This window comes from Calonectris borealis, chromosome 31 (genome assembly GCF_964195595.1).
Source record: "Calonectris borealis chromosome 31, bCalBor7.hap1.2, whole genome shotgun sequence".
Lineage (NCBI taxonomy): Eukaryota > Metazoa > Chordata > Aves > Procellariiformes > Procellariidae > Calonectris > Calonectris borealis.
In genome coordinates, this window is record NC_134342.1 from 1,527,014 (window position 1) to 1,553,906 (window position 26,893).

Sequence of the window (26,893 nt, forward strand, 5' to 3'; positions counted from 1 at the left end):
CCTGGCAATGTGTGTGGTCCCAGCTCTGCATCTAGATGAAAGAGCTCCAACCCCATCATCTCCGGATGAGACCTACGCGTTGGAGATGCTCAGCCTTAAAAGTTTCACCTCTAAGGCTGCTCACCGAAGATGTTGGAAGGACGGGAAGCCAACCCTGGCTTTTCACCTCCCTCCTCTGCTTTCAGGGCAAGTCCTGCCCTGCCTTCCCCATTTCCATAACCAGCGTGGTGGCGTGAATACCACGTTCCTCCTGATTTTACAGCACATAACCAGTAATCCATAGAATAAATGTAAACTTGTGAGCGGCTGCGTCCATCCCGGAGGGGATGGAGGTCGGTTTGGGCTGTAGAGGCTTTCACAGGCTGAGCCCGCAGACCGTTGCAGCAAAACCCATCTCCTTGGCCGCGTGTTTCCAAAGCGCTCCCCGTTTTCTTCCCAGGACGTGCAGCTTGATCCTGCTCTCTCTCATCTTTGCGGTCAACGTTAAAGTCTCTCTGGGTCGTTGGTCGGTGCGTGGTGGAGGCTGAGCTGCTCCTTCCGTGTTCCTCCACTCCATGAGCCCCGTGCATGGTCTGTGCTGGGTCTGCACCCTCCATCGAGCTGCGGACACCTCCTTCCCATGGCCTCCTGGTTATTTCCACCACACCAGTGAGCCCCGGGCAACTCTTGGGCTGCTGGGCATCCCATGACCCAAGATGATGACGGGAGCAGGGATGCAGGACAATTCCTTGTCCTAGCAGCAAGCTTGCTTGCCTGGGGCTGGGCTGCTGGGCATCCCATGACCCAAGATGACGATGATGGGAGCAGGGACGCGGGACAGTTCCTTGTCCCAGCAGCAACCTTGCTTGCCTGGGGCTGGTTCGCAGCAGGAAACAACGTGGATTCACCCAGCTACGCCTCGGCTTCCCCAAGCTCCCAGCCTTGCCTGTAATAACAAGCGAGTCCCTGCTTTCCATACAGCTGGGAGAGGCAACGTGTGGCCAGACCAGGATGGGGGGGATCCAGCATGAGGAGCGAGACCCCCGTGTCCGGCCCTGAGCTCAGTCCCGGCCGATGGAGCCTCGGGGCCAGGTAGGTTCGATCCAGACGTCTTCGTTGGACACAGCCGAAGGTTTTCCTCCTCCTGAGGAAGGACGTGTCTGGGTCTGACACAGCTCAGCAGACCCTGCAGATCTTCAGGAGGCATTTGCCTGCCTCTCGTCGCTGCCCAAAATCCTGCCTTGCATCTTCTGGCGAGCAGGCTCGGAAGTGATTTAGCCCAGGAGCCGTCCTGGGGGTTCGGCCAACACCGGAGTGAAGCAAAGCCCCTCTAAGCCCCAGATGATGCTCGGCCACGTGGTCCATGCCCTTGGATGCCGGTCCACGGAGGCTCGTGAGCCCCGTCTGTAGAGCCGGGGGAACCGGTCGTCTTCGCAGGGTGGACCAAGACAAACCTTGTCCAGCCGCTCGGCCGCGGCTCTGTGCCGGATACCTCTCCGGTGAGCAGGGGCGGCGGGAGCGCGGCCAGCGGCGTGGGCACCTTCCCGTTAAACTGCTTAGCTGCAGGAACGATTATACATCAAATAGTTGCGCGTGGGATTAAACCCTCTTAAGTGTGGCTCGGAAATCCTCCCGTAATCCGGACCCGGCTGTAGGAGGGAAGGACGGGCAGCACGAGCAGAGGGGGTTTATCTGCTGGGAAAGCTTTTTTAACACGCACACACACACAAAAAAAAAAAAAAAATCACTTTATTGCAAATTGCATTGAAGAAGCCTCACTTGGGCACTGACCTTGGAGCTTTCCTCTCTGTTGCAGATGAGCCTGATCCTGCCCTCTCTGGTGCCATCCCAGCCACAGCTCACAGGACTGAACTCGGGTAAGTTCCCAAGGGAATGTCGCAGAGTGGGGAGCGCCCGGGAGCCCGTCTCCCCTTGCTAATAGTACTCCAGTTACACAAAGCCCCAAAATATCTCCCTGGCTGTCCCCGAAGAGGGTTGTCCCACCACCGAGGACGTCAGCAGGTCCCTTCGGAGCCAGCCAGTACAGTCCCCTCGCCGCAGAGAAGTGTTGGCCGCTCTAATTCATCTCGTTGGTCCTGCTTCCCAACAAACCACCCTGCTTCTGCCTACCCTAAATTACCCCTCGGAGCCATCCCGGTTCCCCTCGGAGCCATCCCGGTTCCCCTCGGAGCCATCCCGGTTCCCCTCAGGGCTGCCGGGGCTGTCCGTGCTGTGAGGTAGAGAGACACGCTGGGACGTGGATGCTCGATTTGGTTGCGTTGGGTGTCCCGAAGCTGCTTAGGGGTGTCCCAAATACCTCCGAGCACCGTGGAAAAGGCAGATTTTGGGGTGCCAGCCCAAGGCTCCTGCAGGGTCCTTGTCCCTCGTGGCGCTGGGGACCAGCACCTGGCTGAGAATCGCTCTCCGTCTTAGCCTGTTTAGCCATGCAGCCCATGCCCAGCACGTTTTAATGGGCTTATTTTAGTATCTGCCGTTGACTGATCCTTCCTGGGCCAGCGGTTTCCTTAGCGAGTTATTTTTAATAACGTTTGCAGGGTTTACGGTGCATATGGGAATCGCGTTTCCCTGATACCGAGCCACAGACAATGGCGAGCCCGTCCTCCAGTCCGCAGTAATTTCTCTCGAGTAAAACTAGGGAAAGGTTTGGAGCCGGGAGGGCGAGCGCGGTGGGGTGGGAAGGTCGGTTTGCCCCTAAACTTGGCTTTTTCCAGGAACAAACTGGAAATATAAATAGGTTTAAAAAGAAGGAGAGAGAGAGAGAGAGAGGCAGCCTGAGAACCGTGCGGAACTGGTAGCCCTGCTGTCTCCAACAAAGGCGCTTTGTTCTCCCGGCAGCACAACTTGACCCACGAGATAGTGTTTTGCTGGCCCTGGAGCAGCTCCTTGCATGAGTTCTCAAGTCACTGGGCTCCTCCGGCTGTCGGGCTTTGCGATCCGGCAGGTTTCTTCCCTAGGGATGGTTTAGCAGGGAGCAGGAGGTAGGATCTGGTGGGGTGCATCCGTGCCACGGGTGCTGCGTAGAGGGAGAAGCCGGGCGTGAAGCTGGCGGTGGAGGACAGAAGCTGGGGCGCATCCCTAGGGCAGAGGTGGGGACGCGGAGGAGTCTTGCCTCGCTTCGCAGCTCAGCGGGCGCCCCGAGTCTGCTCGGCCCCAGAGCCGGCTTCTGCCAAGCCCCTGTGAAGCTGCTGTCAGGAACGTCGGGGCTCTTGGGTCTCTTGGGCCCCAGTTCAGAAGCCTAAATGTGGGGATCTGGTGCCATTCAAGGCTCTCTGCTTCCCCACCGAGTCTCTTGCCACCCCAGCAGAAGGGCTTCAGGCTCCTGTAGATCCTGTCTCGTAACTGTTGGTCCCATGCAGATGTCTCCAATCCCTCGAGGCATCTCGGAGAACATCACGTGCCTCTGTTGCACCCTCATGGCCCTCACCACGTCCCTTCTTCTTCCAGGAGAAAGCCTCCAGCCCAATGTAGGACGTTCAAAACCACCAGGCTGGGACTGCCCATGGGTGTGCTTCTAACACCCAACGTGTCTTCGGTGCCGTGGTGGTACCTGTGGCACCCGTCTGGGTGGTATGGGGTCACCCAGTCCCACTGTAGAGCTCACCCCATGGAGGCTCATGTTCTCCAGCTGCTTGATGGGGTCTTCCCAGCTTTGGGGTCCTTGCTGAGGGTTTGGAAGAGGATGGGGAGGAACCACCTTGATCCACTGTGGCTTGGGGTCTCTGCGCAGGGAAGAAGGACTTCCCACTCCTGCTGTGGAGAGGGATCACCCAGGGACTTTCATTTAATCATGGAGACAAACCATCCTTTGGTCCCAGAGACCTTTGGTATGGTCCACGTTGACACTTAAATCTGTTTTTATGCAACTTTGAAGAGCTCGTTGGCCTGTTCTTTGCCCTGATAGTGACAAGTGTTATTATTAAGAGCAAATATTCCTGTTGAGGTGGGTAAGAAGGAGGCAATAAGGTGTCCGAGCACGCCGAGGAGTTAGCAAGGGAAAGGGAAGGAGAAGCAGAGAGCGGGGTGGAGCGAGGGAAAGAGAACTTCTGGCCCAAGGCAGGAATTGGTGATGTGGGGGTGGGAACCCAACGCTCCTGTTGTGCCTGGCATAACCGTGGAAGAGCCACCGTAGAGAGCAGATACAGCCATCGCTGAAACAAGCTTGGAGCAAGCCCAGAAGAAGATGCAGAAATTATTCTAGCTGCAGATGGCCAAGAGAGGGTGGGAAGGGATGGGCTTGTTTTTGTCCCGAGTCTTTAATATTTGGGGCGATATGGGAGTCACCCTGAAATCCCCAGCCTGTGTTGTGTCATAACACCACGCAGGCTCGCTCTGGTTCCAGGACAACCTTTTTGTAAACGGAAATGTTTGTATTGGCCCATTAACCGGTTATTAACTCTCAAAACTTATTTGCAGCTCCACAAATGAAGAACATTTGGAGTTCAAGAAGGCTTTGTACAGAACGGATGCCAGGAGCTCCCTAGACCTGCGAAACATGACCGTGTCTGGCACCGTGACCTGGGACACCTCCTCCCTGCAGACGAGAGTGGGCGATGGGAGAGAAGAAAGCACTTTAGAGAGACTCTCTGGCTTGAAGGACTCGAAGGACGCGCGGTGCGTAAAGGAGTCGGCGTTCACCATGGAGCCCCAGGTTGTAAATACTGTGCAGGTGGATCCTGAGCAACTGGAGAGCGACTCGGAGGACCTGGGTGGTGGCAAGGCGGCAGGAGAGACGCCCAGCCCTTGTGCGGGGGCATCGGTTGGCGGCGGGGAAGAGAAATATCTTAAAAATGAACCAAAGCAACTTGAAGGCCTCAGCAAAGAGCACTTAGATAAAAGCAAGAGGGGAATCCAGAGGGTTGACTGGATTTCTAGACCCAACAAAAGCCCAAGTCCTCACTACAAAGACGTAAGCAAGCCGACAGATGTAGCAACCAACTTGCCCTTTCGGGGACAGGCTGTGCGTGAAGTGCCTCCTCCGCTGACTCCGACGGTGTTCAGAAAAACGCTAAATCCTGTCCTCGGCAAGTCCAAATCCCTGGAGAGCTCCTCGTCCCACAGGAAGGGGCTGATGGTCGACTCGGACTTGGGCGAGATCAACCCGCTCAACACGGCCGAGTGGACAATACAGAAGCCGGGTCTTCAGCTCAGTGCGGACCTCGGCGTCGGCAAACAGTCCTGGACGGTAAACGCTGAAGATTCGGTGGAGCGGATCCCGTTGATGTCTCTGGAGCCTGCTCCCTGCAGCTCCTACGACATTGAGATGAGGCCCTACGTGTGCAGCGTCTTGTTGGAGGAGCAGGGGAAGGAGGAGCTGGGTCCGGAGGAGGACCCCACGGTGTACACCTGCATCGAGTGCAGCATTTACTTCAAGAAAAAAGAACATTTGATGGATCACATGCTTCAGCATAATCGCGGACCAGGGAGGGACCAAGACAGAGATACTTTGGGAGGGCAGTGTCAATTCTGCTGCAATGAGTGCGGATGGGCCTTTGGAGACCCCACGTCTCTGGAACAGCACAAAAGGCTCCACCAAGAGTCTAGGGAAAAAATTATCGAAGAGATCCAGAAGTTGAACGAGTTTCCAGATGAAGGTCGGGAAGCCCGGCTACAGTGCCCCAAGTGCGTCTTCGGTACAAACTCCTCCAAGATCTTTGTCCAGCACGCCAAGATGCACGTCAAGGAGAGGAAGGACCAAGGGGCAAAGAACATGAATCTCTTTGGAAGCGCGGGCAGCGGAGAAATACGGGATAGCCCCGTGCACGGCATCTACAAACACTTCAAACCAAATGAACACATGTCCCTGCAGATGCAGGTACCACCTCACGGCAGCAGCAAAGGGCTCAGCACCTGTATGCTCTGCAGCTTTCCGGCCCCCAACGAGAACATCCTCAAGGAGCACATGAAATACGCCCATTCCCACCTCTCCTGGGACACGGAGGTGTATGAGGATGATCCCAATCAACCGGGAACTAGCAGAGATGCCTACAGCCCAGCCAGGCCAGGTCGGTTTGCAGAGACGGATTATTTCGGCAAAGCAGACCGGCTTTTCCCTCCACCTCACCGAGAAAGCACATCGCATTACGAAGCAGTCCACAGTTTTGCCCTAACTCACCCAAGACTCGACAAAAGCAACGGGGCTAGTAAAAAGGACTACCAGACGTCAGGGTTTCATGCCAGGAAAGCAGCTCCGTACGCTGCCCAGCATAAAAACCTGGGATTGTCCGGTTTTCCCTCCGCTAAAGCTTATTCCCAGTTTGCTCTGCAGCAGCTGAAAAAAAAAGCAGCAGCTCAGCACCTTGAAGGAGAAGGCGATGGTCTCAGGAGCCACCCGATGGGGTTGGAAGAGCTCAGGCACAAGTGGATGTTGGCCAACGACGCTGGGAGCGTGGAAGAGGAGATCTCCATAACCACAGAAATGGATTTGAGCGAGAACAGAGGCATCAAACCCGTCACCATCCCTCAAGCTGCCTTGGACCTCAAGAGGACGTTCAGAGACACCTTGAAAGCCACGGACTCTTCGGTGGCTTCGGAGGAGCAGCAGCAGCAGTTGCGGAAGATGGTCCCCATCGTCCTCCTGGAGGAGGTGAACCTGCATCCCAAGGCGACGAAGCGGCCCCGGGGGAAGCCGTTCAAGAAGAAAACAACGCTCCCTTCCCGGGAATTCCTGATGGAAGAGCCCCTTCCCTTGGATATGCTCCTACTGGATTCTCCTCTGGAGGGTCCTCTGGAGCTCGATGACCTCTTGGACTCCGACTCGCCCATGCTGAAGAACGAGGAGAGGAAATGTCCCTACTGCCCAGACAGGTTTCACAACGGGATCGGGCTGGCGAACCACGTGCGGGGCCACCTCAACAGGGTGGGGGTGAGCTACAACGTCCGTCATTTCATCTCGGCGGAAGAAGTGAAAGCTATTGAGCAAAAATTTTCCTTCCAAAAGAAGAAGAAAAAAGGTAGTATGTATTCAATTCACTGTGCTTTCTATTTTCTTGTTTTAATCGATGGGGTTTTCTCCTCCCATCGAGAATTGGGTACGTATGGTACTGTGGTCAAGCCGAACCGTGGTGGCCACGGCACAACCGGTGGCGTGCGGTTGTCTCGGGTGCGATAAACCCCCACCTCGGAGACCTGATCCAGGGGTTTTAGCGGCGTCGCTGACTGTCTGTCCTTCTTTCCGCAGTTGCAAACTTCGACCCGAGTACTTTCAGCCTGATGCGATGCGAATTCTGCGGGGCCGGTTTCGACACGCGAGCGGGTCTCTCCAGCCACGCCAGAGCCCACCTGAGAGACTTTGGTATTACCAACTGGGAACTCACCATCTCGCCCATTAACATCCTCAAGGAGCTGTTGGCCAACTCATCGGAGCATCCGATGCTGCAAGCGGCGATGGGAGCGGAGCCCTCGTCCCCGAGCCGAGAGAGGGAAGCTCACGGCTTCGTGCCTCGCAAGAGCATGACCCCCATGTCCGAGTGCAGCATTCCACGGTCTCCTCTGTCCCCGTTCCCCCCGTCCTGGGGAGATGAGTCCCTGCAATCCTACAGAGACGGTAAGTGTCCCCCCAACGCCCCACGCAAGCCAGAAACCCTTTTGATAACCCCAAACCGTCATGTCCTGCTGAACGGAGCCTTGCTGGAGGGTGGGGATTTACAGGGAAGGGTTTAATCGCCGTCACCTGCTGTTGATTTATCAGTCCCCATCGTTGACGCTCTGTGTCCTGTGAAATCTGATGCTGGTTTAAGGGCGGGCGGATGGAGATGCGGCAGATGAAAGAGCCGGGCAGCGCGGTCTCTTGAGGGGTGGATGGAGGGGTCGCGTGCTACCGGGGAGCCGTGCTTTCGACGTTAGGGCTTTGTCATTTGTGTCATGTTTAGGAACGAGGTTTCCATCAGGGAAACCCCTAAAGATTCGCAAATGGTGGGGCAGAGTGTGGCTGGAGGGATGGAGGAGAGCGTGGTCACTGGTACCACTGGTCAATGCTGGCAGCGCTCGGCCACGCAGAAGGCAGGATGCGACCTCTGGTCCGGGGAGCTGTGTTCATCCCTCGGCTGCTTCTTTTCTGTAGGTATTATGTTACCGCGGGGGGAGCGTAAAGGGTCCTTCCCAAATGGATTTGGGTCTGAGCTGGTCTCCCTCCATCAATGGAGCTCCAAATTATTCACATGGGATCATCGGTTCCAGAGCAGAGCCCATCCCAAACAGCTTCCAGGTTTCCCCTGCAAGGCTCCAAAAAACTGAGTTTGCACCAAAACCTTTGCAACGTACCATTCTTCCAAAGACTAAAAACTCGCTTGCGCGTTAGGAAGCAAACAACCACCTACTGGCACCTGGTGCTCCCGGCAGCATCTTGAAGTCCTTGAAGCAGCTTCTCGTTAGGTTCTGCTCAGCCTAATCCTATGTTAGATACATCCCCGCAGCGAGAAGCTCTCTGTCTTTAATTGAAATATGAAAGAGCCTGTAATCCCGGCTCTCCAGACTGCTCCACATGCCTGGCTGCTCTTTGGAACGAGCCTTGAGCGTAAGGAACACAAATTAAAATACGAACAAACCCAAACTCTTCTTTCTTGGCGTGGCAGACCTTGGAGGATGAATAGCTACCAGCCTGGGGTGGTGGTTGATGCCAACGAGAGGCGTTTTGGAGGGCTCAGCTGGGTTTCTGCTGCCAGTGGCTGGATGCTCCTGCTGACTGTCGCTATCGCTCGGCAATTTTTAGGTCTCTCGGTGCCCAAAATTCACTGGCACAAGCCGTTATAGATAGCACTGCTGTTTTAAGAACTAGGGCCGGTGTATTTTGTAGTTACAAAGGGTGGAAAGTATCTCGGTGAAGGAGCGCGGCCACCCTTCGGTAACAACCGCTCATCGGAGGAGAGGTTAATGCAGTTCTTAACGCAGCAGAGCTAATATCAAATGTCCCCAATGTGAAGTTTTAGGGGAAAAAAAAAAAAAAAAAATGGGTCACGTCTTGAAATATGATCTTGCTTATCGGTTCGGGCAACGTCACTCAAGTTTTTTCAGCGTGTGATGTTGGCCCGGGGGTGGGAACGTCTCCTGCTGCTGGCTGTGCCCATCTCCAGTTGCCCTGAAATGCCGGTGGGTGTTTGGTGGGAGAAATCGGGTCGGGAATTGTCCTTCTAGGTAAAAGCAGTTGAATTAGAGCTTAATTCTGGTCTGCTTCAGCGTTGTATTTAAACCCGGGTAAGGTTGAGGACGGAGACGTGGGGTGAGCGTGACCTGCGCAAGAGCAAGCGCTCAAACACCCCCTTAAGCCGCGCTCCTGGATATAAACTTGCGCGCTCTGTATTTCCTTACGAGTCGTGTCTTTAGGGGACAATGCCAAGAAAATGGGTATATTTGGAAAGCTTAAAAATCTCCGGCCCAGCAACCTGTTGTGTAACCAAAGCACGCACAGCGGATCACGTGGAGATAGCGATCGGTGGACGGCTTTTGTATTTAAATCCAAGCCTGAAGTCTCTTAGTTACGCTCACGGAGACGACACGACTCACCGTCAGTCGAAACCCTCCTTGTTTTGCTTTCAGCCCAAAATGACGCTTTCGGGGGGCTCTGGCTTCGTGCTGAAAGTATCTGTCGCAACCGATCTAAGAACGAAGTGGCGCCCGTTGCGTTGCAATATTTATTTAACTCTTGTTCTGGGTACGGCTGCGGGGAAGCAGCTGAGCAAACACTGAAGCGGGTTTGGAGATGGGGGGATGCCGAATCTGTAGCCGGGTGGATTTTAGCCTTTTTTTTTTTTTTTTTTTTTAAGCCCACTTGTCCCCGTGTCTCTTCAAATCACTCGTGAGATGCGCGAGAGCTCGAGCGAGCTGCCCGCTTCTTGGCGTGGGTCTTTGCGGCCGTGCCAAAAGCTCGACCGCTGCTCCCAGGCTAGAGCTGCCTTAAGGGCACCTGCGTAGCGTTAACGTTTTGTGCTAATTCTGTGATTTATAGAGGGTTTTAAGCAACACGAACGAGATAAAGGCTGTTAGCAAGTTATAATGGCAGGAGGATCTCGTGAAAAGTCAGCGGTGGCACCGCACCAGACCCGGCGGCGTCTCTGCCCGGCGGCTCCGTGGCGCGGTGCCGGCAGCCCCGTGCCGTGGGAGCAGCGATGCTGCTCGCGCCCCGGGACAGTGTCGCAGCTCAGCATCCGCAGGCAGCTCTCCGCAAACTGCTTCCTTCCTCTCCATTTCCAGAGACGTGAGCTGCCAGAAGGTCTCTGCCAGCGTTGCAAGATGCCTCTCGAGCTGCTAAGAGCTAAGAATATCGGTAGAACCTTAACTGAAACCCTCCATCGCGGGGGCGGGCAGGGAGAAATCCCCTTTTCGGGGAGCGTTTTGTGAACTGTTTTCCGCGCCGGCCGCGGTTCATGGTTTCTAACGAGGCCACAGCGGGAAACGAAGGCGGAGGATTCAGCTCTGGGTGCCGGGAGATTGATTCGATGAGCGTGGTGGTGCTTCCTCGTTCTTGGGCTTGTCATCAAATCACCGCAAGACCTGAGCGTCCCTTCCCGGAGCTGCTCGCGGGTGGGACGCGGAGAAGAAACGAAGAGCGGCGTTGGGAAAGGGCTGTGGGTTTAGCGGGCACTTGCTCTGCCGGTGAGCGGAGCAGGAGAGCTGGGTTAGCTCTTGCCGGTCTCGTACCCTTGGCTGCTTGTTTAAAAACCAAAACAAAACCAAAAAAGCCCCTCTTTAAGCAAAACGAAAAGTCAAAGGGAGGAAGTAGGTGTTTGGGTCTGCGGCGAGAACTTGAACTTGGCGGTGCGGTTGTTTAGATGGGAGCGTTTGTGGCAAAAACAGGATGTTTTGAGATAGCGGGGAGAGCTCAGAGGTTACCTGTTCCCTCCCGCTGCTTCCAAGCAAGTCCACGGTACCTAAACCAACCTGAACTTGGCTGCTCCGGGCTCTGGAGACTCCACCACCGCCCTCGGCACCCACGCTGCCGTCACCAGCCCTCACCCTTAGAAAGCCGATGGGCAATTTGGTATTTCTAGTATCTAAATCCATTACCGTTCACTTTACCCACAATAAGCAAAGACAACAGTTTGTGCTCTTCTGTAGACCCAGACCTTTCAATCTCCCCTTTTTGGTCATGGTTTTAGACCCTCGCTCCTTCGCGATTCCCTCCCCGATACGTCCGAACCCTCCCTGAAGCGCCGCGCTCAACGTCAGACAGGTCCCGGCTGCGTGCTGCCGGGAGCAGGAGGGTTATCTCCGCTCTTCCCATCCCGGGACGGGCTGTGACGTAGCGAGGGTTGCGACATTCGCTCTGGTTCGGTTTTGAACGGTTTAAAAGTCTGAAAACCCCTTTTCCCCCTCCCTTTTCTGCGAGACCACTGGCTCCTGAGCTGTCCCCAGCGGAGTTGGTGGCTTCTCCGGGGAGGTCCCTGTGCTCAGCGGCGGCTTTCCCCGCACGTTGTGACGGGCGAAGGTGTGCCCTGCTGCCGCAGCCGCCTCCTTAAAGCCCGGCTTGGCTCGTTAGCGAGGCTGTTTGTGTCTCTCCTGGCTCCGAACCTCTTGGCAGCCGCCTCGGAGAACACGTGGCGCTTCTTGGCAGGCGTTGGGAAGTGTTAGGCAATTGCATCCTCCTCAAAACGGCTCGCAGCTCTGCTTCCTCGTAGCCTGCCTCACCTTGCTCCGTCCCCCAGACTGCTTTCGTAGGGTTGGCACCGTCATCTTCTCTTCTTCTTCTCCCCTTTTTTTTCCAGATTTAACTCCCCGTGGTCTCTCTTACTGTCCCAAACTGCGAGGTCTTCTGCTAGACCTGGATTTCTCCTCCTGTGCAGCAATAGTGATGTTTCACCACGTCTTAGGAAGAGGAGCAAATACTCATTTGCTGGTTGGCCTTCCACCCCACGCGCAGCCAGAGGAGACAGGGTCTGTCCTTCCTTCTGGAGCGCATCTGATGTAGCACAGGTTTTTAGGAGGAGGAGAGGGTCGGTTGAATGGCATGGGCTTAGGGAACGATTCTTCAACTCCTCCATCTGCTGCTTCTCGTGTTGAGCCCCCAGATGAGGACTCGGAAGTGGGGCTTGCCCCTACCATGCCCAGGGTCCTGCCTTAGCTGAAGAGTGTCTTCTCCCTCTCGAGAGCATAGTTTTCAGAAAGAAAGGAACATTCTTAGAATCTCCTGGGTTGGAAGAGACCCATGAGGATCATCAAGCCCAACTCCTGACTCCACACAGGGCAACTTAAAAGTTAAACCCCGTATCTAAGAGCATTCTCCAAACACTTCTTGAACACCGACAGGCTTGGGGCCGTGACCTCATCCCTTGTTCCAGTGCTTGACCACCCTCTCCATGAAGAACTCTTTCCTAACGGCCAATCTGAACTTCCCTTGACGCAGCTTTAAGCCGTTCCCTCGCATCTTACTACCAGACACCCAAGAGAAGAGATCAGCACCTCCCTTTCTTCCCCCCCATCACGAGGAAGTTGTAGACAGCAATGAGGTCACCCCTCAGTCTCCTCTTGTCCAGGCTGACCAACCCTGGTATCCTCAGCTGCTCCTCACAAGCCCTCTACTCCTTTCACCATCTCTGTTGTCCTCCTTTGGACACGTTCTAATATTTTTATGTCCTCCTCAAATTGTGGAGCCTCGAAGTGCCCAGAGGACTCAAGGTGAGGCCACGCCAAGATGTGGGACAACCCCTATACTGCGCCGGGATACGGGTGGCCCTTCTGGCCATGAGGGCACGTGGTTGACTCCCGTTCAGCTTCCCATCAGCCGAAGCCCCCAGATCCCTCTCTGCAGGGCTGCACTGCAGGACATGTGGAGGACACAGAGCTCCTTCCAGTGGACAATGAGTGAAAAAGGGACGGGGTCCCAGTGTCAAGGGCTCCAAAGTTGATTTTAGGGGTGTCCAGGGGGAACCCTGGTGTGGTCTGCTCAGAGATACAAGCGGGCAGAGACCCCATAGCTGCTTTGATTCCTCCCCCCACCTCTTTTTACCCAGGGTCTGAGCCAGCACGGCCGGGGCCAGGAGGAGCCTGTGACTTTGTGGTGCCTGGGGTGGGGACAACCACAGCCCGAGCCTCAGCAAGAGACTGTGGAGGAGATCAGAAGGGGAAGGCTCTTCCACCAGCACAACTAGGGCTGGAAGAGGACGTTTATTGTAGATTTTATGGGTTTTTTTTGAGCCTCATTTCTCCCTTGACGCTTTGACTCAATAGCGAAGACCTCGGCACAGCTCAGGAGCGGCTCCAATTTCCATCCTGACCTTTGCTTCCTCTGGTTAATTGTGGTTGCCCTCCACGAAGGAATTGAGACGCTTTGTGGACGTGGCCTTTCGTCCTCCCTTCTGTCGAGGAGCACGCCCGCGCGTCCCGCGGTGGCTGCGTTTATCGCAGAGGAACAGAGGTTAGAAAAACCTTCTGGAGGTCCATACCTGACCCGGCTGCCAGCGAGGCCAACTTCAAAGCCAGGTCAGGTTGCTCAGGGCCGTGTCCCGTTGAGTTTGGAGAGGGTTGGAGGTACCACCACCTCTCTCCCGCGTTAACGTGCCCTGAGGACCCTCCTCGTGTTACGGTTCTCGGGTCACGCTCTCCTTTCGTGTCAGCCTTTCTGATTTTCCTCCCTGCGTGCTCGTTCTGCGCTCACTCGCAGCCTGACCTACTTTCCACCGTCTTTTGATTCCTTTCTCGAGTTCCAGGTTATTGAAAAGCTCACGTTGGCCTCCTCCTTCCCTTCCCTCCTTCTCCTGCACGGGGATAACGTGGACCGTTGCCCTTGATACTGTCTTTTCTCCTGGTCTCTGAAGATTTCTGATGGTAGGCAGCGCCGCAGGGAGGCCGAATGTCGGTTTTTAGCCTGAATTTGAGCTCCGTTTTCACCGCTGCTGATCTACGGTCACAGGAGACGGGGTGAAATCTCTCAACCAGGTCTTCCAGTGCAGGAATCATGGAGTGAGGATCCCTGGGGGCAGCAAATGGTCACAATAACCTCTTTCAGTCTCGGCAACCAAGGACAGAAATTGTCCCTTTCCCTTTCCTAATGTTTTTGGGAGACCCCGGTTTGTAACTGCAGGAGAAGGGGATGTTGCGGGGGGGGGGAAGCCCTGAGTTGGGATGACCCAGGGATATCCGTGGGTACTGTAACCGCGTCGGGTTCAAAACCAGCCTCGCAGCCCAGCAGGATAACAGCGGAGAAAGGAACAGCATCTACTTGTATTTCTCCTCTCCCCGTTAAATTTCGGTGAGCCCCTGCTCCGGCCACAGCGATTCCTCATGACCTCCTAGTCCTGATGTTGGTTTTTCTCCAGCTCCTTTAAGCCAAGGAGAGGTTTTCTGTCTTACCACCCCGGTAGAGAAAGGAGAGAGGAACTTCAGGCGCGGTTCATTAGCAGCCTGTCCTCCTCGGCAGAGCCAGCAAGGGGAAGCACCGCGTTTAAAATGATTTGATAGCTCGAAAGCACGACAGAGAGCTGGCAAGACCCCCTTGGCAAGGAATCGGCTCGCACAGAGCTCTGGACGCCGTAGGCTGGCCAGCAAAGACAGATGCTTTCATCCTCACCCCAGACGGAGCCCGTTAGCAAGCCAGCGATCAGGCAGCCTGGCCTGTCCCGGCGTTTCCCGTATCCCTTGTTGCCTTCGTTGGATCTTCTTTGGGAAGATTTGGCTCAAATTTGGGGAATCATTTTCACAGCTGAGCTCTGCAGCTCGGAAACGGCACCGGCTGCTCCACGGATCATCCCTTGAATCCGGGTTAAAGCAGCAGGTTTTCCGAACGGAGCCTTTTTCCGGGTGCGATGGGGTTGTTGGTCGCTACGAGGGGCTTTTCCCTCCCGTCTCCTAAGCGTGGTTTGGTGAGAATTAGCGTGAGGATGTTTCACGGGTGTTTGAGGACTCGTGAATCTCTGCGCTACCCCGCAGGTGTGAGCACGTGTCACCTCAGCGCCCGAAAGCTGCCAGGATGAGACCCTCCGTGTTGTTATTGCACGGGGAGGGACCTCTGCGGGCTTTGAAACTCCCTAAAAATGTCAGGATTTGGCCCATCGTGGCTTCTTTAGTCTTGCAGAAGCTGGTTAATCTCGCAGAAGCTGGATTAACCATCTTCCGCCCCTTTTTAAGCTGCCTGAAATGCAAAATTAAGTAGGAATTTGAAACCTCCAAAGTTTCCCCATGCTGAAAAACAAAGCTGGTGTGGGTCTGGGTCTGTTTTAGCTGTGGCTCTCGCGGGCTGTCTCCTCTTCCCCCACCGCCTCTTCTTGGTTGGGTTTTGTTTACGCACTCTGGGAACGGCAGGCAGGTTTGCCATCGCACGTGGGTTTTCCTGGTGTCATTACGGCTTTGAATGCCTGTTTTCAACTCGTAAGCCCAGAAACTCTAAGGAAACGCTTGTGGCCACGTTGGGGACTCCGCTTGTCCTTCCCCAGGGAGGTGAGGAGGAGGATGGGGCTGAGCAGAACCTGTCCAAGGTAACGATTACACGCTCCGTCTTTCCGTATTTCTATTTAAGGCTCCATAAAAAACTTTTATTTACCTATAAGTTCTTTTGCTTAGAGCCGGCTTTTTCATCCTGATGTGCCGGGAGTGGATGGTGTCGCTTCCGGCGGGTATCGGTCGTCTCCGCTGACTGCTGAGGTTAACGGTCTGTGCTTCTTACGGTTGCTTTGCGATCCAGGTGGATTTTGTTTCCCAATCCGGGGTGGATTTTGGTTTCCACCACGTTCCCTTCTCCTCTTCCTCACGCCGTGCTCCGGCAGCGTTTCCCTTTTCCGATAGGACTCGTCGTTGCTGCTCTTCGCCTCGGGCAGCGCGTGGCCGCCTCTCCCTTCGCAGGGCTCGCTCTCTCCCAACGCCTGCTGTAATTTTGGAATAGTTCTTGCCGAAAACCCGAGATTCTGGTTCCGGTAGCGTTTGTCCGTCCGTTTAGGAGCAGGGCTTTCGGGGAGACTTTGCTGCCGTTGCCTCTGTCCCCTTGGGTCTGACTCCGTGTTCCGGCGTTATTTGTAACCCCTGCTTTGAGGAGGGGTGGCAGCGCCGCAGGAGGTGGCTGATGTCCCCATATCCCTCCCTTAGACAGCGAATTCCTTCTCTTTTGCTTTTTATTGGAGTGGTTTGAATAGAAACCCGCTCCCTGTGGCACCCCGGGCTGGGGCAGAGGTGGACGGGAGGGTGGAGAAGGCCTTGGGTGGCCTTTCCCATCTCGATAGGCGTCCGGGTGACGCTTGGCTGGGTGGTCCCGTCCTCTGGGTACGGGGCTGGGCTGGGGCCAACCCTGGACGAGCAGTTTTGGGATGGGGGAGGTTGAGTCAGGGCTGGGAGGGCAGGCAGGCCCCATGGCGGGGGCCTGTGGGGCTGGGCCGGAGGTGTGAGGGGGACCATGGAGGGACACAGGCCCTGGGGCTGGGCCCTGTCCCGTACCCGGAGCCCAGGCCCGTACCCCAGGCCTGGGGGCAGCCAGGGGGGCTGGTGGTGAGCCCCATGGGCCTGGGCAGGGCCTGAGCCCCGGGGGCCTGGGCAGGGCCTGGCCGCGGGGCCTTGTCCGGTACCCGCAGCCCAGGCCTGGGCCTCGCACCCCGCCATGGAGCGCTCCCTCCCCACCCCACCGCTCGATCGCTCGGCGCTCCCCCCTCCTCCCTGTCGCCACCTCCCGCGCGCCTCTGCCGGCCGGGGCGCCGATTGCTCGGCGCTCGGCCTCCCGCCCCGGGGACCGGCCCCCCCCCCCCCCCCCGCGCTGTCTCTCCCCCCCCCGCCCCCCCCACCCACTCGGCGCTCGACCGCTCGGCCTGGCGGGCGGGCGCGCGCGGCTCGGCGCTCGGCCTGGCGGCCTGGCGGCCGCCCCGCATGTGCCGGAGCCAAGATGGCGGCCTCCACCTCCTCGCAGCCCAAAGTGACAAAAGCGGCGGCGGCGCCGCGACCCCGGGACCGGGACCGGGGTGGGGACGGCGAACCCGAGCCCGAGGCGGCGCCCGAGCCGGGTGAGCCCCCCTTTTCCTCCGCCGACCCCGCCCCGCCGCGCCCGGGCCCACCCGCGGCCCCCACCCCCACCCACCCCCCCTTCCCCCGCCGCAGCGTCGGGCCCGACCCGGGGCCGCCGCCGGTTCCGGGCCCGGCCCCGACGGGGAAGGAGCGAGGGCGGGGGGGGGAAGGCCCGGTGAAGGCCGCTGTCGCCGAGCCGCCGCCCTTCTTTGTCCATACCCCGGCCTCGCTTTGTCCCTCACCGGGGCCCCGCCATCCCCTCGGCGGGGCCCCCCGGGCCCGGCCTGTCCGATCGCAACGGGCCGCGCCCGGTTCCTGTCATCGCTGGGACCGGGGTGGGGGGGAGCGTTTCCCCTCCTCCCCGCCCCCCTGGAGGGGGGGGGCACGGCGGCGATCCGGGGTGGGGGAGGGGGGGATGTAAATCCCGGCACCGCCCCGGGGGGAGGGGGAGCGGTGCCCGGGGAGCCCGAGGCAGCCCCCAACCCGCCCCCGGGCCCGGGCGGGGCTGCCACCTCCCCTGTCCCCCCGCCCCCCGCATGAAGGTGCCACCTCCCCGGTCCTCCCCCCTGCAAGGAGCTGCCACCTCCCCTGTCCCCTTCCCGGCAGGGAGCTGCCACCATCCGTGTCCTCCCCCCCACAGGGAGCTGCCACCTCCCCTGTCCTCCCCCCCCACAGGGACCTGCCACCTCCCCTGTCCTCCCCCCCACAGGGACCTGCCACCGTCCCTGTCCTCTCCCCTGCAAGGAGCTGCCACCGTCCCTGTGTGTCGGGTCCCCCCCACAGGGACCTGCCACCGTCCCTGTCCTCTCCCCTGCAAGGAGCTGCCACCGTCCCTGTGTGTCGGGTCCCCCCCACAGGGACCTGCCACCGTCCCTGTCCTCTCCCCTGCAAGGAGCTGCCACCGTCCCTGTGTGTCGGGTCCCCCCCACAGGGACCTGCCACCGTCCCTGTCCTCTCCCCTGCAAGGAGCTGCCACCGTCCCTGTGTGTCGGGTCCCCCCCTCAGGGAGCTGCCACCGTCCCTGTCCCTTCCCCCACAGGGAGCTGCCACCCTTCTTGTCCTCCCCGCCCCCCGTCCTCCCCCCGGTCTAGCTGCCACCTCCGCTATCCTCCTCCCTGCAAGGAGCTGCCACCATCCCTGTCCCCTCCCTGGCAGGGAGCTGCCACCATCGGCGTCCCCTTCCCCACTTTCCCCATCCTCCTCCCCACAGGGAGCTGCCACCGTTCCCCTCCCACGGAGCTGTCTCCATCCATCCCACCGCAGAGAGACGCCATGTCCCTGTCCTCCCCACCCCCCCCGGGGAGCTGCCACCTTCCCGTGTGTCCCCACACACGCACAGAGCTGCCACTGTCCCCTCTGAGGGAACAGCCACCGTTTCCCCTTCCGCAGGGAGATGCCCCCATCCTCCCCCCTCCTACTGTCCCCGAGCACCCCCAAATCCCGCTGGCAGGGCGCCGCCGTCCCAGCGCCACGTCACCTGCCACAGGGGCGGGTGTCCCCCTCCAAAAGCACCCGCCAGCCCTGCGCAGAGCCCCCTTCTCTCTGATTCTCCCTCTTGAGCTCTCCGGAGCAGCTTAAACCTTCACGTAACGAAGCCATCTCCTCACACCGACCTCCCTCGGCCACGTTATCCGCCCTCGGGGGCTAACGATCTCCTTCTCTTGGCAGTCCTGGCTCCGGAAGAGGAAGAACTGGTGGCCATGGAGGTGGGTTCACCCCCTCTCCCAAAAAAAAGTGCTCCTGCCGGGCAGCTGGATCAACCCCCCGCCAGGATAGGGACCAAACTGTCTCCTGAGCCTCCCGGGAGCAAACCAGAGCCTCAGGACTCCAAAAGTGAGTATTTTACTCGGCTTCTCGTCGTCTCCGACAGCTGAGCGCCGGGTTTTGGCTGCGAGGAGAGAGCGGGGAGCCTGGCAGGCGTTTGTCTACCCAAATCCAGGAGGATTTTCAGGTCCTTTTGCTTAATTAATCCTCTAACGAAGAGGGTGGCAGTGTTGTACTCCAGTATTGCTGGTTTACGTCGTTTTTCTTTTCGTGGCGCCAGCAGCTTTCCAAAGCTCGCCAGGACCGACGTGCACTCCCTGTCCTCCTCAAACCACCTCAATCAGTCCTTCCTCTCCTAATTAACGACGTTCCCCTAAAACGATCACTTTGAGATCTCTCTCCCTCACTGGCTGGGCTTCGGAGCCTGCCTGGGGCTGACCGAACCGTGGGCAAGGCTTCCAAAAACACTGGAAAACATCCTCGAGCGGGAAAACCGGCCTCTTCCCACCCCAGAGCAGCGATCCCTGTCCTCCCACAGCTCTGCTCGCTCTTCCCCGCGTTATTCTTGCCCGCGCACGGATGCGCGCAACATCTTAACGTTAAAAAATTAGGGTCGGGGGTGGTAAAAATGCCTCGGCGGGGAGAGAAACAACACGGCCGGACGCTGCTCCTTGTGCCTCCTGCCACGACCGTGCCCTGATTTTCTTTTTTTCTCTCTTTTTTTTTTTTTTCTCCTTTCTCTTTTTAGCCCAGAACCTTACGACGTGCGAAGTGTGCGGCGCCTGCTTCGAAACCCGCAAAGGCTTATCCAGCCACGCCCGATCTCACCTACGGCAACTCGGCGTAGCCGAATCGGAGAGCAGCGGGGCTCCCATCGATTTGCTTTACGAACTGATGAAACAAAAAGGCAAACCCGACGGCAGCCCCATGTCTCCCACCCTCGGCAAAAAATCCGGTTCCCCCAAAGACGCCTCCAGTTCCCCTCGACCCACGCTCCTGGCGCTCGGCAAGGCCGGCGATCGCCCGCCGGACGGTCCCGTTAATAAAGCCATCAAATCCCCTCCCGGCTTCTCAAAAAACCTCTCGCAACCGGGATCCCCCATCCTTAAGAAGGTGCCACCCGCTCTTTCGGGGTCCCCGTCTCCGAAAAATCCCGAGGAGAAGAGCTCCAAGCTCTCGCTGAGCCCCCTGCAGAGCTCCCCAAAAGCACAGTGGCCGCAGGCGGATGAGGAAGGACCCCTCAATTTAAGTGAGTTTCTTTTTTGTTGTTGGTTTTTGTTTTTTCCCCCCGGTGTTTCCCGTTTGGCTGAGGACAGGGGAAATCCTCGGCTTCTCCCGTCCTGCTCCTGCCAAGCCGGGCATCCCTCGGGCGCAGAGCTCAGCGGAGGAGCCGGCGTTTGGTAACGGCCGTGTCGGGGAGATACGTGCCGCTCAGTCACGACTATCGGAGCGGACGGTCTTCCCTGACTGTGCAAATGGGCATTCCCGTTGGGATTTCAGGAAAACTCCCGGCTCTCTATCCTCCGAGCTCTTTACATCTCTCTTCCCCGCTTCTTTCACCTCCCTCGGCTCCTCCGGGCCGCAGTTCGGCTGGTGCGGAGCACCCTCCTGCGCCGCGGCTCCATCCGGCACAGCCGGCTCCCCTCTCCCGACGGAGCACGGTTGGGTTTGGCCGCAGTCAGCCCGTTCCCCGCTGCCATTTCCAGCGTCGGATGCTCTCGGAGAGGCGCGGCCGTGGCTCTTGGGACCGCATCCCTCTTCATCCCCAAGCTCCGTCGGTGACTTATTCTGACACCTCGAGACCAAAATGGTTTTCCCGGCAGCAGCCGGCTCTTGCCGCCTTCTCCCAGCGCGCCGCGTCTTGCTGGGAACATCTTCATCAACAGCTCAAAGGGCTGTTTGGCTTCTCTGGCTCGTTAGTTCTTCGTCCTCGTTACCGTGCTTGCCCAGTGAACCCATCCCATTGCTGGCAGCGCCGACAGGCGCTTCCTCTTTCCCGGTGGGAATCGCGGCGTGTTTGGGGTCGTTTCCTGCGATAAAGCGGAAAACGGCGTCCTAACGTTTGCTGTATCCGCTCCTTCCCTTGTTGCAGGAGCGGCTCTAAGACCTGATATCCCTCAAAATCCTCACGGCTGGGAATTTCCTAACTCTGCGAGGTTTCTTGGAGCCGTAGGGCTATAAAATTGCTCCATCCCGGTTACCGTCTCGCTTTTCCCAAGCTGAAAAGCTCCGGGATGGCAGAGCCGGCCGCTGGCCGGTGCCTGGAGGATGCACCCGTGCGTTTGCCGGAGCAGAGACGCTCTCGGGTGCTGCTCCTCCGCCGGTGACAGAAGACGCAGAGTTCGGCCCCGGCTCGTCCTCGCAGCCCTTTAAAGACTTGGAGCAGCAACAGAAAAGCGCTTTGTGCCTGTCTCGTAGCCAGCGCCGTAATTCCTCTTCGTTAGGGCTGCTTGCTAACGAAGCCCTAGCAGCGGATGATCTCTTGGCTGGCCGTTCAGCTTGGCGTGAGCTAAGTCCCTGGCAGGCTGCGGCGGCCGACAGATCCCACACCGCGGCACAAGGAATCAGCCGATCTTCTCCCTCGTTCCCCTTCACCGGCCAAGAAAACCGAAGCCGCGGCCGTGCCGGCTGTGGGCCGGGGCCGGTCTGCGCGGTGAGCAGGGTTTCGGCTGCCTGAAAGGTCCCTTCCCGGCATCGCTTCAGCGGCACCCAAAATCCCGACTCGGGTTAGAAATTATCGCCCCGGTGAGCTCTTTCCACCGGCGGGGACGGCTGCGCGGAGCCCGGGAGCGGCTGGACGAGTCCTGCCTGCGCTGCTCTCCCCTCCTGAAATTATCCTGGTTTTGCCCCACTTCCAGGCAGGGATCTGCCTCGATTTCCCCATCCCGGCGCAGTGCCGATGGTTTCTCCCTTCCCCTCCGCAGCCGGAGGGCGGACAGGGACCGGTGAAGTTGCGTTTCTTCTCCAGGATATCGCGTGGCTCAGGTTGTGGCTTGTTTTTGGTGGTAAAACCTCTTCCCGCTTCATCTTCCTTCTCCTCTTCATCAACGCGCTGGGAATTGGCGCTTCCCGGAGGCAGGAGATGCCCCCGCTCGAGGGCTGAGCATCCAGCACCGCCGTTAGCGGGGACGCGCTCGGTTTAGGCACGCCACCGCCGTGTCCGGGAGCGTCTCTTCATCCAGAGCCCTTCCTCCTCCTCACAGCAGCCGGGCTTGGATGCTGCGGCACCAGCGAGACTCGCCGCTTCCCGGCGAAGGGACACGAGCGTCCGCGTTATCCCGGTGCTCCGCACCACGGCTCTGCCGTCGGCCCCACCGGGAAACCCCTCCAGCTCCCCGCAGCCCCCGGCCGTTGCCTTTTTCCTGGGGTACCCCGATGCGTTCGAGCCTGCTTCCGATTTCGGGCAGGGATCGGCTTTGCCGCCGTGGGCTGCGTCCGTCTGCTGAGCAACACTGGTCTTTCTTCTCTCTCTCTCTCCGCAGCCTCGGGGTCGGAGCCGGTGCGAGACATCCGCTGCGAGTTTTGCGGCGAATACTTCGAGAACCGCAAAGGTTTGTCGAGTCACGCTCGATCCCACCTCCGACAAATGGGGGTGACCGAGTGGTACGTCAACGGCTCGCCCATCGATACGCTACGGGAGATCCTTAAACGGAGAACCCAACCGCGGAGCAGCGCCTCTAATCCCACCGGACCCGGGCAAAAAGCCATGGCCAAGACCCTCTTGGGCAGCATGGGATCCTTGGAGCCGCGCGGTCCCGGAGAGATTCACATCCACACCCTCACCAAGAAGGTCCAGCAACCCGGCAGCCCCATGGGGCAATCTCCTACCTCATCCCCACCTCCCACCGCCCGGAAGATGTTTCCAGGCCTTTCTCCTCCCTCCTTGCAGAAGAAACTCAAACAAGATCATCTGAGGGTGGAAATCAAGCGGGAGATGATGTCGGGAGGACTTCACGGAGAACCTCACCCCTCCGACCGAGCCTGGTCCCCGCGGGAGGAGATGTCTCCCTTGAACCTCTGTAAGTGCACGGCTGTCACCTTCCCCGCCCCGTCTGCGGGGCCGAGTGGGACCGTGTTCCCTCGGGGACGGGGACGCGGGGGTCCGTCCTGCTTCGGGAGGGGCTGAGGGCTCTCCCCAGTGCGCTGGGGGAGCCCACGTCATCCTCCGTGGTTTCGGGGACCCCCTCGCTGCGGCCGGGGAGGAGCAGGGCGGGGGGGGGGTTAAGCACGGTCCTTCTCTCGCCCCGACCCCACGTCTCTCCCCGCAGCCTCCCGAGCCGACCCGGTGCGAGACATCCGCTGCGAATTTTGCGGCGAATATTTCGAAAACCGCAAAGGTTTGTCGAGCCACGCTCGATCTCACCTCCGGCAAATGGGGGTGACCGAGTGGTCGGTCAACGGTTCGCCCATCGACACGCTCCGGGAAATCCTCAAGAAGAAATCCAAACCTTGCGTTATCAAGAAGGAACCGCACACCTCCACCATCGAACCTCCTAAATCTATCGGGGACGAAGGGACGGATCCCAAATCCCCTGGAAAAATCCTACAGGGAATGGCTCTGCCTCCCCTGGGCGGGCGGACGGGGAAACCCGGCCCCGGCAGTTCCACCTTGAACCGGGAGATCTCCTTGTCGCCTCTCACCAGCAAACCCCAGGGCGGTTTCCTGACGCCCTTGTCTGCCAAACGGCCGTTACAGGACGATCGCTTGGGTCCTCACGCCGACGTCAAGCACAAGGCCTACATCCAGACCGAGCTGCCCTTCAAAACCAAGTCCGTGCACGACAAACCCGCGCACACCTGTAAGTGGGGGGGGGATGCGGGATGGGGCGGAGAAGCGCGGTGTGTTCCCCCACCCCCGCGGGTGTAGAATCGTTAAGAAAAGACCTCTAAGATCATCGAGTCCAACCGTTAACCTCACGCCGCCGAGCCCGCCGCCGCTAAACCGCGTCCCCAAGCGCCTCACCCAGGCGTCTTTTAAATATCTCCAGGGTTGGCGACTCCACCGCTGCGCTGGGCAGCCTGTTCCAAGGCTTGACCGCTCTTTTTTTGGAAATTTTTCCCAATATCCAATCTAAACCTCCCCCACGCGACTTGAGGGCGTTTCCTCTCCTCCTATCGCTTGTTCCTTGGGAAGAGACCGACCCCCCCTCGCTCCAACCTCCTTCCAGGCGGTTGTGGAGCGATGAGGTCTCCCCTCACCTCCTCTTCTCCAGGCTGAGCACCCCCAGGTCCCTCCTCAGACTTGTGCTCCGAACGTGTCCGTGCGGTGGGGGGGGGGAATCCCCAGCCTCCTGCTGGGAAGGGGTTTGGTTTTGGGGTTTTTTCTGGCTCATGGGGATGCGGAGCGGGGAGAGGGGAGCGGAATTTTGGGGTCGTTACTGCCCCCGGTCTGAATTATCCTGGTTCCGTGGAGCTTCCCCCCCATCGCCAGACCCCCGGCGGGGCCGGGGGACGCTTCTGGAGCTGGAAAACACGGGGAATTTCGATCCGGGAGCAGGGAGGGCGGCGGGCGTTGGGGGGAACCCGCTCACCCCCCGCCGTGCGTTCACCCCCCCCGCCAGCCAGCGAAGCCTGCTGCGAGCTCTGCGGCCTCTACTTCGAAAACCGCAAAGCCTTGGCCAGCCACGCGCGGGCGCATCTCCGGCAATTCGGCGTCACCGAATGGTGCGTTAACGGTTCGCCCATCGAGACCCTCAGCGAATGGATCCGACATCGACCCCAAAAAGCCGGCGCTTACCGTAGCTACATCCAAGGCGGACGACCCTTCACTAAGAAATTCCGTAATTCTTCCCACGCCCGGGATCACGACGGCGGCGGCGGCGGCGCTCGCCGGATGCCGCTCAGCCTTCAAACCGGCGGCGTGACCCTTCTGAGCAAAGGATTGACGGGGGATTTGGCTCACGGCGATGCCGGAAAAATCCTGGATGGGGGAAGCGGCGGTGAGCGGCCCATGATCACTTCCCCCCTCTCGTTGGTGAAGGTGGAGGAACATCAACGCTCCAACATCAACAGTGAGTTGGGGGGAGGGCAGAGGGGGTCTCCGGGAAAAACCCTCCCCTCTGCCCCCTTCCCGGCAGCGCCGGAGGGGGATTCTTTAGCTGAGACCCCCCCCCTGCTTTCCTCCTCTTCCTCTTCCTCCCGTGGCGAGCGGGGGCTGCTCCCCGCGCCGGGGAAGGCAGAGGGGCCGCGCCGTGCCGGCGCCCCCCACCCCTCTCTAACCCTCCCCCCATTTCTCCTATCCCAGAGTTCGAACGGAGGCAAGCGAGACCCCTGGAAACCCCGCTCCACCGGGAAGAGGAAGGGGGGGAATTCCAACAGAAAATGGAGGAAACGCGGCAGCCGCCGCCGCGGATGAGGCCGGTGCCTTCCCTGGTCCCTCGCCCGCCGCAAACCTCCTTGGTGAAGTTCGTGGGGAACATCTACACCCTCAAATGCAGGTAGGGCGCCTCTGGAAAAGGGGGGGGGTTCCTCCCGTATCCGTAGGGATCCTCTTTCCCGGCTGGCAGCGCTGACTTTCCCTGCTCCGCGGCGTGGATCCCTCTTTTTTGGGGGCTGTTTCCTCCCCCCCCCCCCCGCTTAAAAAACGGCGATTCCCGAGCTGATGCCGTGTCCTCCGTAGGTTCTGCGAGGTGGAATTCCAAGGTCCCCTCTCCATCCAGGAGGAATGGGTACGGCATCTCCAGCGGCACATCCTGGAAATGAATTTCTCCAAAGCGGATCCTTTACGGGGCGAAGATCCCCCCCCACCCGAACCCCCCACCCTCGCCGAGGCTCAGTAACGGGATCCCAAACCCCGGCTCTCACCGTGACGCGGCCGGCACGGGGAAGCGACCGCGGATGTTGCCGGAACATCCTCACCCCCCCCATTCCCGCATCCACGATTCCTTTTTTTTTTTCCTTTTTTTTTTTTTTTTTTTTTTTGGGAAAAAGGGGGGGAATCGATCGCTGCCTTTGCCCCTCCGGAGCTTCCCCCCCCACTTCCCGGGATGAGGGGGGACGCAATCCCGGCCACAAGCACTACATAGATCAAGACAACCCTTGGCGATCCCACGGGAGACACACGGCAATCGGGATCCGGCACCGGATCGGGGAGGGAACGACTCGATGCCGGTCCCGGGGCGGGGGTAGAATTTTCCTCCCCTCCCTCGCTTCCCAAAATCTGGTTTTTTTTAACCCAAAGAACAAACGGTGTTGCCTTTACCGGCAGCGATGCGGGATGGAGCCGGGCCGGAGGGGAATTTCGGGAAGCAGCCGCATTCCCGGAAAACGCTGTGGATTTTGTATATGACCCTTAGAGTTAATGTATATTCGATTTTTTTTTTTTTTTTTTTTTTTTCCATAGGCGATGAAATTTAGTCTCGCGTAGATGTCGGAATCCCTCGGTTCCGGGGTTGCATGTTGCCCAAAATCCCCTTTTCCCACACCAAAAAAAAAAAAAAAACAAACCACAAACCCGCCGCCGCTTCCCTCTTGCTTTTCCACCGCGGCAAAGCCCCCCCCCGCCCCACGCCGGATTCACCGCTTCCCCCCCCCCGCCGCCGCCGCATCCCCTTTGATTTCACCGGAGAGGAGCAGCAAACCCACCGGAGAAAATAAACTCCCGTGGGAGCTGGGAAATCCCCAGGGCATTCCCGGCATTCCCATCCGGAATGGGCCGTGGCGGTGCCGGGAGGACTCGGCTCAGCCCGTCCCCCGCCCCGGTTTCACCGTTGCTTTATTTTTTCTTTCTTTTTCCCGGTTTTTCCTCGTCTAGCTCCGTAGACCTTCCGACTTTTTTAAACTCTAGATTTGTGTAGAAATTAAGGAATATTCATTTTTATTTGGAAATCCCGAAACTTCCGGATTTCGGAAGGAATTTTAACGGATAAATATTTTTTTTTTTTTTCCTTCCTTTTTTTTTTTTTTTTTTTTTTTTATTTCCAATTATTTGGGGGGGGTGGGGTGGGGGAGGGGCGGGGCGGGGCATATTCTGGTGATTCTTGTACCCGGGACTCTGGGACGATGGATTAAATTCTTCTGGAAATGAAGCCGGGGGGAGAGCGGAGTCTCTGGGTACCCGGAATGGCGGGGGGGGGGGGGGGGGGTGGTCCCGGGTGGTGGGGGGGGGCGGGGACACGGTTTTGGGGGGAATTAGGGCCGTTTTAGGGCTCCCCCCGGGGAGGTTTAAAGGGGTCGGGGTGAGGCCACGCCCAGGCCACCGCCCCATGAGGGCCACACCCAC

At 58.6% G+C, this 26,893-nt stretch overlaps 1 protein-coding gene across 8 annotated transcripts in view; it reads left to right on the forward strand.

Moving 5' to 3' along the window:
• WIZ (WIZ zinc finger) overlaps nucleotides 1-26,127 on the forward strand; it is a 58,770-nt gene extending 32,643 nt beyond the window's left edge. For 4 of the 8 annotated variants that reach the window (XM_075134098.1, XM_075134099.1, XM_075134102.1 and 1 more), the window contains 10 exons: nucleotides 1,796-1,856; nucleotides 4,414-6,953; nucleotides 7,178-7,543; nucleotides 18,577-18,741; nucleotides 19,421-19,921; nucleotides 22,155-22,691; nucleotides 22,941-23,471; nucleotides 24,234-24,683; nucleotides 24,917-25,109; nucleotides 25,292-26,127. In XM_075134098.1, the coding sequence (XP_074990199.1) occupies nucleotides 1,796-1,856; nucleotides 4,414-6,953; nucleotides 7,178-7,543; nucleotides 18,577-18,741; nucleotides 19,421-19,921; nucleotides 22,155-22,691; nucleotides 22,941-23,471; nucleotides 24,234-24,683; nucleotides 24,917-25,109; nucleotides 25,292-25,451 (5,504 nt within the window). In that variant the 3' untranslated portion in view covers nucleotides 25,452-26,127. Of the gene's footprint in view, nucleotides 1-1,795; nucleotides 1,857-4,413; nucleotides 6,954-7,177; nucleotides 7,544-16,784; nucleotides 16,908-18,576; nucleotides 18,742-19,420; nucleotides 19,922-22,154; nucleotides 22,692-22,940; nucleotides 23,472-24,233; nucleotides 24,684-24,916; nucleotides 25,110-25,291 lie in introns of those variants that run through there. The other 4 variants (XM_075134101.1, XM_075134100.1, XM_075134106.1 and 1 more) reach the window with 4 other exon arrangements.
• The last annotated feature ends 766 nt before the right edge of the window (nucleotides 26,128-26,893 follow it).